We start from the raw sequence: 12,348 nt of genomic DNA, 5'->3' as shown, positions 1-12,348 counted from the left end.
AATAAGAAATATCAGCATATTAGTATGATGCGGAAAATTCAGCTTTGCATCACAGAAATAAATGACATTAAAATAGAAAACTGTTCTTATAAATTGCTATAAAGTATTTCACTATTTAATCCATTCTGATTTACAAATGAAGAACATGACAAGTGATTATCATGCAGGAGTCAACAATATCCGCAGCATCACATTACAGCAGATGTTAAAATGCAGAGAAGTAAAGAACAGAGTGAACAAAAATATATATAAATATATTTTTTGGCAGGTTTATTTATAGTAAAGAGTGATTTTGAGGTTTGCGCTTGAATAAGAGCCCCAGGTGTTCTTACAATACATACTTCACTAATATTTTGAAAATGTTTGACAAATTTTGTCAAGATGTTATCATCACAGAAGTTAAAAGTGGAAAATGAGATGAAGATTTTTTTAGGTTTGTTTATAAGAAGTACATCGGTTTAAGGTTATGGTTGAGATAAATGTGTCTTCAGACGGTTTTTTGGATTGCATTGCCAAATACTGAATTCTTACCATTGTTAAAGTGATGTCAGAGCTTGAGTTGACCAGTGGACTCTGGTTAATGGGTGGTAAGTGGAAAACGGTGAAGCTGGGATCTGTTTCTATATTTACTCTCCTCATGTGAGTTTCACCTCCGCAATGTTTCACTAAGACAAACACAGTTTGCAGAACATCAGATTTATGACTTCATGCTTGTATCTGGATGTCATATCTGGATTTTATGGACTTTAAATGGTCACTAAATACTGATTTAGTTCTTGTCTTACTCTGGCGAGATCCCTCCATGTGTCCACCGTAGTAGTTGACCCGTGAGAGTGGGCTGCATTCCAAAGACGAATCCACATACACTGACCTCAGAGTGCACATCTCTCCAACACCACCTCCACTCTCCATCCGGCTGTGCTTCCCACGGCCGTTTAGATCCTTGGGATGGTCAATCAGATGTGGGAGTATCTGGTATATGTCAGAGCAAAATAATGAAAAGCTCTTTAGCTGAGTTTTGAAGTTATGGTCACATAGTTTGGAAAAACACATGGACTTAAAAGTGTACTTCATCTTAGCGTTTCTGCTCCACGTTTTTCACTGTAAAGGTTCAAAAGCTGAATTCTTCAAATAAACAGCAGTATATTACATCAGTGACAGAGATTAACCAAGAAAATGAAATCAGATGCTGTTAAAGGTCAGATGTTTACTTATGAGTAGACCTTTCCAAGTGTCTAGTCTTATGATGCCAAAAGCACAGTGTCGATTAAATGGTTAGAGGGAATTTCAGGTCACTGTTGGAAAAGAGAGGAAAAGAGCCAGAAGAACATACTGTAGCGGTGATTTTTCTGGTTGCTGGAAACACTGTTTGATCTTCAGTCTGATGTGCAGGTTCTGACTCAGGAATCGGACTCATGTGAGCTCTGCATGGGTCAGCTGCTATCCTGAGACTCTTTACTGGTCTTTTTCTCTCTTTCGGTTTCTGGTCTTTCTGTTCTTTGGTCTTAAAGGTCATTTGTTCATCTGGAATCAAGATCATTATAGACATTAGGGACAATCATTATTCTGTGTGTCCAATTATATTTCACAACGAGCAAAGGCTTAAGAAGCTGCTTATGGTTGTTATGGTTTAGGAATCAGTTTTTACTTCCTGTTGGCAATGGGAAGGATTTTCCAAACTTAATGCTTTCAGTCCCGGCATGAATAGAGTGCATTCAGAGGCAGGTATCTGATATGTGTTTCTTAAAGATGTAAACATTTACCGTCTGAATGGATTTGAACTAAACACTGGCACAAACACAGTAATATATCTTGAGTTTGTTCATTGTGTTCACTGGCATTGCTGTGCTGCACAGGATTTGCTGATCTAATCAAGAACTGCTTTTGAAAAGTCACCGTTTATCTGATCGTTTGTGTCATTTGTGTTTTAAGAACTCCTACCTGATGCCGCCTGAGTTTTCTCCTGGATTTGTACATGTACCAAACCATCCGTTATGGGTGGTAGAGGACCCAGGTCTGCCCTGTTGGGCCGAGGGGAACAGAGGAAACGTGGCTGGTATCTGATCTGATTAGTGTTTTCTCCTGAAAAACAATGAGAAATATCATTTTATGCTAGATATATAATACATTACTTTTCAAATGTTTGGGGTCTGTAAGATATAAAAGGGTTTTTGAAAGAAAAGCTGTTCAGCAAGCTGCATTTATTTGATCAAAAATACAGTAAAAACAGTAATATTGTGAAATATTATTGCAATTTAGAACAACTGTTTACTATTGCAATATATTTTAAAATCAAATTTATTCCTGTGATGCAAAACTGTATTTTCAGCATCATTACTCTAGTTTTCAGTCACATGATCCTTCAGAAATCATTTGAATATGCTGATTTGCTGCTCAAGAAACATTTCTTATTATCAATGCTTTTTCAGCTGCTTAATTTTGTTGTTGTTGTAGAAAACAGGATTTTTTTTTTTTTTGGATCTTGGATCTCCTGGATCTTTTTTTTTTTTTTTTTTTTCAGGAATAATTAATGAATAGAAAGTTCAAAAGAACAGCATTTACCTAAAACACAAATCTTTTGTGATATTATTAATGTCTTTACTGTTACATGAGGGTGAGTAAATGATGACAGATATGACTTTAAATATACCATGAAAGATAATGTTAAAGCATTTTTGCCCTTTATTCTATATACCTTTAAAAAATATAAAACATTGACCGGAGTGTATAAAGAGTCTCACCTTTAACCTGGCTTGAATTATAGTTCTTCTCTCCAGGTCTGTGATGCATGTTGATGTTCTGTATAACATGTTTATCTGGCAATAAGGGGTGTGTTACACCAGCAAGAGATCCAACCTTTGACAAAAGGAAACAAAGAATCATATATAAAGAGCACGTGTTAGATTTTTTTTCATGATTTTTCAGGCCTCTTCCAACGTGTTCCACATTATCTCTAACTATCTCTTTTGAAACTGCTCAAACTTATTTTCAAGGTAATTTGTCTTTATTAGCATGATGGATTTCTCTGCACGTGGCCTCCCCTTTGTATTAAACATCAGCAGAAAACGAAAACGTTAATGTCGAGCTGGAAGTCACACTGGAATTCTTTTGGATGCAATACCTTGTGATAGATTGAAAAGAACATAAGAGAACTGAAATGTTTTGATCTCCTGGGTTGAGCATTTAACAAAAATAAAGAAAAACCAGGTGCCAATGCTTTGAAATCAGTTCCTAAAAGAGTCTAAAAAAACAAACTACAATACACTATAAGAAACATCCATAAAAAAATATAGCACAGTGTACTTAGTTAATGTTAAAGTGAATTTTCAATATATATACATATATATTTTAAATATTCACTTCAGTGTGTTGTGTTTATATATAAATTTCAATTATTTGTTTTGTTTTTTTGTGTTTTTGTGTTTACTTAGTTAATGTTAAAGTGTATTTTCAATATTTATTTATTTATTTTTTAAATGTTTTTTTTTGTGTGTTGTTTTTTTTTTGTGTGATTAAATATTCTAATTTTAAATATTATTTTGTTTTTGTATGTTGTGGAAGGTTATTATAATTTTACTAATTACATTTTAATAAAAAAAAAATTGTTTGCCTTTTTAGTTTTTTTTTTTGTGTGTTTTAATTTTGTTTTGTTTTACTTTTTGTGTTTTAGGGCTGCCAAAATTGTGGTATTTAAAAAGCTGGTGGATTGTAAAGGTTTCAAAATGTAAAAAATACGAAGTACAAAAACTAAAATGAACTTTTGCCCATTTTTATTTTAGTTTAGTACATTTTTGAGTTTTTACAAGTTGTTATTATTATTAAACAAAAATATATTTAGATTGAGCTTTATCAATAAAACTGTAATAATGAGCATTATTTGTCTGAATTCAGCTAGCGTTGCTGACGATGACTATGACGGCCATTTCTGAGTCCCTGAAGCACACCTGTGTTGTTTAAATTCTGCAGTAGTTGAGCGTGACGGATCGAGACTTCACATGGGCCACCCACAACCAAAGGCCCTTCTCCCTGGAACGCCTCCAAATCCCTGTCCAAACCCTCATGTCTATGAGGTAAACACACTGATTACTGCATTCAGCTCTCATCACCTGGATCATTCCCCTTTTGCCCTGAGAGGGTGCCATTTCGGTCACATACTTCAGCAATTTTTCGGTGTCATTGAAGTTGCTCTTTTCCTGTTGATCACAGAGTATTCAGGCAGGTTCTCTTCTGATGGTTCATGCGGGTTTATGTTTGTATGATAGAAGTTGGACATTGTAAAAAAAAACAAAGTCACTATGGAGTTTACTTTTCTCATTCAAAATGCACACCTGATTCGATGATCCTTTTGATCTCTTTCCTCATCGACAGATGATTTTTGGGGGCACAGAGAGAGAATGGATTAACGCGCATATAATGAGGGAACAGTCAAGGGCTGTGGAGCATTAGCAGATTGTGGTGGACGGGAATTGGATAGATTATAGACCGTGTGGTAATGTAAATTCCCTCAGGAAACCTTTATTAAGATTTGCAGCTCACATCTCACGGAGGTCAAACGGCACATTATGGGTAAATCACCAGTTTGATTGACCTGGAATGTGTGGAAATTGAAGACACCTTGAGGACTGACCGCATATGTGTGTGTGTGTTTGTTGCATACTGACGGCAGCGTTATCTGCCTGGCCCAGGTGCAGCTAAAGCGCTCAGTGAAAGATTATGGAGTGAAATGTAAAATGAACATACTACATTTCACCTATTTTTCTTCAAGATGGGGTTACCTCTCCGGCCAGTAGAGTAGAGGTGCAGCAATCAGGGCCGGTAAACTAATACCGTCACCCTGACCTGAACCTGAGTTTCAACTTTTCTGGGCAGTAAAATTCTGGAAGATTTACTGTGGACTGGCCTGTCCCTCAAGTTTACGTCCCACCTCTCTTGCTCTGCGGCAATCAGGAGGCAACTTCAGGCAGATCTGCACAATGGTTCATTTGTAGCTGATCTGGGCCTCTTAACTGAAGAAATTTGACAGATAAGGAACCGTTTCATGCAGTACTCGGTCACGTACGTGTATGTTAACTGATACATTAATCAGATGACTGTTCGGTTCAGCAGTCTTTTCAATATCTAATGTTATTTAAACTTGACCATTAAGTCAAGTAATGAATGATGTTTCCAGAACTTCACAACCTCTGCATAAACATCAAGAGTAACAACATTATTTTGTGGAACAACCACTAAATATTTATTTAAAATAAAACTTGCAGATAAAATAATGTGCTCTATTAGTACTAATTAACAGTCAATATGCTGGTAATATGCATCATAACAAACGTTTCTAATCTAAAATGTTACCTAAAGTTTCACTTTAAAGTTTATTTTAATCATTTTATTATTCTTTAGTCATATTTAAAAAAATCCACTTATCCACTTACATTTATGCAAATTTAAAGTACTTGATTATAATTTTTGATTTCAATAAAAATGACATACTATTTTAGTTTACTTTTAATGCTTATTTAACCAGATTTAAAAGACAATAAATGTATATAAATATAATATTACGTACTTGACTCCTACTTGAAAAAGCACTTTAAAGTTTTTGAACTATAATACATTTTAATTTAATTGCAATTAACATGAAAACATTAAATTCAGCTTGCACATGAGTATATTTTCTTGTTTTATTGTATTTTATATGTAAATAATTTTTTTTTAGTGTGTGTGTTTGTAAGTGTACTTTTTTCACAAGGGTAATAGTGTAGAATTGGTATAGAACTTTTTTTATTCATTCTTCTACTCAGATTTACCTTCCTTTTTCCAAAAGCCAAAATTGCTCCAGTCAGGTCTTGCAGTGTGTGCAGCTGCTTCTCAGCTTCCTGTTTTGGGCAGCTTGGAGCCTTTCTCTTCCTGTTAACCTGGCCAGATCGGTATGCCAGTGCAAGGTCCTCTGAATACAGAATAAGAGGCCCTCTCCTTGTACTGTAGGTTTTCGGAGGCGCAGGCTCGAGTCCTCCAAAAATACGGCCACTGCTGGTAAGACGCAGCAGTGGAGGCTGGGATTTCCAGTTGAAGTAATCCTAGTTAAGAAAAGATCATGTTTCAATTGACTGTGTGGAAGACCATTCGGATAAAACATTTTCTTTGACTCATTGAAACTGGTCTTATATAGACATATAGAAATATTTACCTGTGGTTCAAAATAGACCTCCAGTCTTCCATCATGACCGTCTTCATTTGGCACAATTTGGCCATACCCACGACTCAGCAATGACAGGACAAAATCTTTCATTGTGGAGTTGATAATGTTCCTCTGAATCAATGCTGCAAAAGATAATCCTATCATGACTGTGTCTTTATCATGTACTGAACAGCATGTTTTTAAAATCACATCAAAGGTCTTTTTAATCTGGAATATTGATAGTGTATAGCAACCATAAATCTCACTCTTAAAAATTAAGTTTCTTTATTGGCATCTGTGGTTCCACAAAGAGCTTTTAACATTCATGGAAACTTTCCATTCAGGTTCTTTATAATGGAAAAAGTACCTCCGATTATTAAAACGTTCTTCACACAGAAAAAAATGGTTCTTTTAAGAACTGTTCAATGAAAGGTTATTTTGGGGAACTCAAAATGTTTTTTTTTTTTTTTATTGCAAAACTCCCCTTTCTGAACATTTAGGTCATTTAGGTTTCAGATAAAGCGTAAAGGTTTTTTTTATTTTTTTTTAAACAATAACTTTTTCAGAGTCAGACGTTTTTTTTCTCACTTTTGTTCTCGTACCTCAGTTTGTGGCCCAGCTCCCCTTTCCTCAGCGACCATTTCTCTGTAATTCAGAATGCATTTGAGTATTCGTTCAGCATCCCCGCCCGCTGCTTTTACATGCTACAGAATCATTTCGACCCATGTTACGAATGTCTGTGTTTACTGAGCTTTGCAGTTGCCAGGCTCTCCACAGCTCCTCGACTGAGAACTGTTTTCTTGTTGCCTTGGTTGCAACCAAGCAATTACCCCTCCTGGTCAGGCCAGCAACTCTGACTACCTTAGTTAAAGCCGTCCTAAAATACAAACAAAAGGAAGACGACAGCTCACAGCTTTTGTGAATAACCTGCACTGGGTCTCCTGCACAACATGTCCTGTCATATGCCCAAGATAGCACATCTTTAATTAGTGTTATTGACTGCGCCACAAGAAGTAGACTTTTCCTTCCTTCACATAAAGCCCCTGCATCAATCAAATAGACAGGAGAAATTATTCAAGCTTACCGCTAAAGACTTGCAGGAAGTCCTTGAATAATGCGAGAGGATACCGTGACAGTTTAGCCACAAAACAAAACAAAAATAACTAAATAAAAAAATACGCTGGGAGTGATGTATGACAGCAGGTGTTGTTGTGTCTGGCACAGATAACAATCACATTTTAGGGACAGTACATTGGTTTACCAGCTCCTGTGCTTTACTATACTCTGATATCCAAGAGGTTGGAGGTTTACACTGAGCTTCAGTTTACTGTAGAGGGAAGACTTATTCAACCTGCACCACAACACTAGCCTCTTCAACCACATCTCCATGTGCCTTGAGTTACGCGGTGAATCATTTTATTGCTCTGTGAGATCATACTTTTTGATGGTGAACAGAACCCTAGTCAGGCCACCTGTAGGGCTTAATAGGCTGATGAGGCGAAATGTTAGGATACTTAACCTGCATACACCCTCTGGACTGAGCTCTTGCTTTTTCTGAACCTTTAAGTCTGTGTTGAGTATTGTAATGATGATCAAACCTCCAATTGTCATCTTTTATATCATTTTGATCTTTATGAGCTTTATATCATTTTTGGCCCAAATTGAAATAATTAAAAATTCATGATTTATGTTTTTATTCAGTTATTTATGTTTTATGCATTATCCTTTTTAGAGTATTGAAGCTGTAACAAGTTCTGTAAAACGAAATGTTAAACTTAGGGATACTATTTCAGCAGTAAGCATCCTATTTACAGTTTATTTCAGTCACTTTTGGCATAATATAATATAACATGTATTTTGTATCAACTTCTGTATTAATCAGCTGTTAGTTATTAAACATCTTAAAGATACATTTTTGCTTTGTGTGTACACAGCTTACAACATAATCATTGTTACAGAATGCAATTCATGAAATTAAATATGTATTCTATTGTACTCACAATATAATCTAATAATATAATGTAATATAGTGTGTTGATTCATTTTCCTTTGCAGCATGCACATTTCTATTGTATATTTTTTAAGGCTGTAACAAAGCAGTGCGTTTAAATATATTAAAGCTCTCCAGTAGTAGGCTACAGGAGATTAATTATGTACAACATGTGATTATGAACTAAACGTATGCTTAAAAATAAAATATAACATATCTTTCGTTGCGAATCTTGAAACTTGGTCTTACAGTTCATTCCTAAGACTGTAAAGTCAACTCCGCTTATAATCAAGTGTTCTCAACATAAGTCGCCTGTGGGTGGCGCCATTAGCAATGTAATTTTCCTTTTACAAGCCAGGACTGTAATATCGCATTTGGCTCAACAAAATAGTCACTGGGCTCTTTATGATTTGCTTAAAATTTTAACAGAGCATTGCGTGATTTACGTATTTATGTCTTTGTTTTCTATATATATATATATAAAATGATAAAGATTTTGTAGAAAACACTGTAATGCCATTTGTAAAGTAAAATGAGTCCGTTAAAAATCTAATCATTTTATTCAGCGACACTGTACAGATACAAAGGTCTCTTACCAAATTTAAAAAATCAAGTAAAAACAGCAAGATTATTTTCATAAATACATATATTCTTTCAGAAAATGTGATTATTTACACGTTACATCGTTTAAAGGGTGCTTGCATAAATTCACAGCTGTACACATGCATATAAGTATCCCAATCCTAATGCGTACTTGACGGTCCATGTGTGCCAATGTATGCATGATTGTCGACGGAGCGCTGCGAAAGTCATACAAGTCCCCAGTTAAAACAAGGGAAGGTACATGTGTATAAGGCAAATTGCGTCCAATATTTTCAGGTACAGAACTGTGAGCGTTGCGCAAATCATTCAGTACTGTCTACAGAGATCACATCTGCAAATGATATCGTGGTGCACAGAAATAGTCTTTTTCACATACAGATAGCCTATATGAGAAAAACCAATGTTTAAACAGACTCAGGCCGATAACACTGTTCTTGATGGTCTGTTTCCACTCTGGAAACGTCTAGGCACACAGTAGTGTCCACAAACCTCACTCCACAAGTCTCTTTTCGCGTAACAGTTCGCCATGTCTCCGCTCGAGACATCATCTCAGAGAAAAGTTGCATGGTCAAAGCCTGACCGAAATTATCAGGACTCGCTCTTTTTTCATACCGTCGTCTCGCCTTGGTTGCTATTGCTGAGCCTTTTATAAAACCTGCGCCACGACTGCAGTGTTTTCCCAGACCATATCCAAAATCCAGAGGTGATTCCCACGATCATGGTCATCAGATACTTTATCATGAATACGGTGAAGTCTGGAGACATGGGAGCGAAGTTATTGACTGGGCAAGGGACAGCGAATCGCTTGCACGTTTGCATGTGCCAGGTCTTCTCCCACTGCTCGCGGAAAGCCTGCTCGTAGAAGTAGCACGCGATCACGATGGTAGCGGGAACCGTGTAGAGCACGCTGAACACGCCGATGCGCACCATCAGCTTCTCCAGCTTCTCCGTCTTGGTGCCGTCGTGCTTCATGATGGTTCTGATGCGGAAAAGCGACACGAAGCCTGCCAGGAGGAACGAGGTGCCGATGAAGAGGTAGACGAAGAGGGGCGCCAGGACGAAGCCACGCAGCGAGTCCACGCTGTAGATGCCAACGTAGCACACCCCGGTGAGAATGTCACCATCCACTTGGCCCATGGCGAGGATGGTAATGGTCTTAACCGCTGGGACAGCCCAAGCGGCCAGGTGGAAATACTGAGAGTTGGCCTCAATGGCTTCATGACCCCACTTCATTCCCGCTGAGAGGAACCACGTGAGGGACAGAATGACCCACCAGATTGAACTTGCCATGCCGAAGAAATAGAGAATCATGAAGAGGATAGTGCAGCCCTCTTTTTTCGTGCCCTGCGCGACGGTCTTGTAACCATCATCGTTGAACTTGTCAATGCAAACGACTTTGTCTTCAAGGAAAAAGCCAGCCGCGTAAGCAACAGCCACCATGAAGTAACACCCGGAGAGGAAGATGATGGGCCTCTCCGGGTAACGAAACCGCCTCATGTCCACTAAGTACGTGAGAACGGTGAACAGTGTACTAACACAGCACAAAATGGACCAAATGCCCACCCAGAGCCGGCCAAATTTGACCTCTTCCTCTCTAAAATACATCAGCCCGTTGGGTCTAGTGGGCTCACATGGCGCCCCGCAGTCCTTTTCGCCCATGAAGTGGTACTTGAGATAAGTGGGCACTTTGAGCTGCAGCGGACATGTGAACTGCTGGCTGGGTCTGACCACGCTCGGCTGTAATGTGATCAGTTCTGGGACGTAGGGCGTCGGATTTGAGGTCGGGCTTCCCGCGTCCGAGGTGTTCTGACCCACGCAGATCTCCCCCGCGCCGTGCACCGGGAAATTCTCGCAGCGCAGTCGCTCGGGCCACTGGAAGCCGAACTTGTTCATAAGGGCCTCGCAGCCTTGTCTCGCGCGCTCGCACAGGGAGCGACACGGCGGGATGGCTTGCTCGAGCACCGTGCAAACCGGCGCGTACATGGAGCAGAGGAAGAACTTAAGGTCCATGGAGCACTGCACTTTCACCAGGGGGTAGAACTGGTGCACCTCCAGCCCGGCGTCCTCCTGATTGGTGTGACCCAAAAGGTTCGGCATGATGGTCTGATTGTAGGCGATGTCCGTGCAGAGAGGTATGGATATGGGCTGGCAGAATCCGTGCTCGGGAATGGAGATGCCCTTCTCTCCATGATACTGGCCGCCGGACGGCTGCAGGGCCAGGGTGAGAAATAGAAGAAAATATCGAGTAATCCCGCAACAGTGTTGCATTTTGAGGAGAGCCGTTATTTAGGTGATTCGGAAATTAGGTTGTGGCTGCTCCGAGAAAAAGTTTCTGTGTGACCAGTAATGCGTTTAAACAAACGAAAACTCCTCGTTTGAGCTCCTGTCACGACACTCGTGGTCTAAAAGCAATCATGTTAGGCAAACGAGTGGATTCGGGAAGAAAACCCTGACAAAAAGTCACCAAGTGCGAAAAGACATCCAAACTAGATCCACAATGAGCGCATCGTTTTCTTTTTTCTTCTTCAATGCTTGTGAGAGAATCTTCCGACTGTTATTCAAAGTTTTCCAACCTGCTCTCCAAATCCTGCGTGTAAGTCTGTGTATCCAATGACTTTAGAGCTGCATTTCAGAGTCGTGTAGCTGCTGGAAAACTTGAGTCGGATATCTTGAGCAGAGGGCGCTTTCCTCGCTTGTCTCGCGTGCGCTCAGTAGACGCGCTTCTCACTGACTGAAGGCTCGAGCGCAAGTGAGGCGCACATACAATAATGTGCCGTCGGTTTCTACACACCCGTCATTCAGATTCACTGGCCCTCTATGCGGGGCGCCTTGAAACCAGTAGCGGTTTAGACCAATCACAGGGTTTGTTTTCCTTTGCGTCTTGCTTTTGATTGGTCATTGGATGTAATTATTGTGGAAGGTTTCAGCTATCAGAAACTTTCCTATAGAACGAAAGGAAAAATATCCATAGGCTGGTTCTTGAAAGTGTAGTAATTCACCGGGCATGCAAAACCTTTAACGTGATTTATACTCAGTCAAATTTGGTTTCTCAATTCAAACCCAGCTTTTGTTTTATAAAATCCTTCAAATGATAATTATGTATGTTGTCACATTAACAATTAAAACATATGCATATTGATTTACATATCACAGTTTGGCAACACTGAGTCAGTATACAAAATGCAGACACACTTTTATCTGACTGGATTTCTTGTTACAATCACACAACTAAATAAGTGCTAAATCCATGTGGAAAAAGCTAAGCTAAAAAAAAAAATTAAAAATAAAAAAAAATCATGAGTACATAACTCTTTCCAGATCTATTTTCTTAATATCTGCAATTTTTTACTGCAGTATCAACATGTTTGAAAAGGTAACATTTACAATTTAAATGTTAATCTAGTGAAACACACACACACCCAATGAAACACTTCACACCCTCAGTTCAGGCCAGTGTGATTAACCTGCTAGAAAGCGGGTAAATATTTTGATCACTTTCATCTGAATTATTTAAACACATGGTGGGGGGTGGGTTGGCATCAGCTAAACAATTTGGGCTACTTAAGGGCAAAGAATGCAGAAA

The 12,348-nt window shown here is 38.7% G+C and overlaps 2 protein-coding genes across 2 annotated transcripts; both read right to left on the bottom strand.

Moving 5' to 3' along the window:
- Window positions 1-269: 269 nt before the first annotated feature.
- Window positions 270-8,623, bottom strand: LOC122146095. Its single transcript, XM_042763436.1, has 8 exons — window positions 6,775-8,623; window positions 6,182-6,315; window positions 5,802-6,071; window positions 2,742-2,856; window positions 1,942-2,082; window positions 1,334-1,524; window positions 786-972; window positions 270-665 (listed from the first exon to the last, which is right to left on the bottom strand). Exons 2-8 carry the CDS (start codon window positions 6,281-6,283, stop codon window positions 430-432), a joined length of 1,242 nt encoding a protein of 413 aa, XP_042619370.1. The 5' UTR covers window positions 6,284-6,315; window positions 6,775-8,623; the 3' UTR covers window positions 270-429.
- Window positions 8,624-8,703: 80 nt separating this feature from the next.
- On the bottom strand, window positions 8,704-11,553 carry fzd7a (frizzled class receptor 7a). The gene has a single exon (XM_042763435.1). The coding sequence runs from the start codon at window positions 11,031-11,033 to the stop codon at window positions 9,372-9,374; it is 1,662 nt and encodes a 553-aa protein (XP_042619369.1). The 5' UTR covers window positions 11,034-11,553; the 3' UTR covers window positions 8,704-9,371.
- Between the last annotated feature and the right edge of the window lie 795 nt (window positions 11,554-12,348).

Source organism: Cyprinus carpio, chromosome A9 (assembly GCF_018340385.1).
Source record: "Cyprinus carpio isolate SPL01 chromosome A9, ASM1834038v1, whole genome shotgun sequence".
Classification (NCBI taxonomy): Eukaryota; Metazoa; Chordata; class Actinopteri; order Cypriniformes; family Cyprinidae; genus Cyprinus; species Cyprinus carpio.
This window is presented reverse-complemented; position numbering and strand designations above follow the sequence as displayed.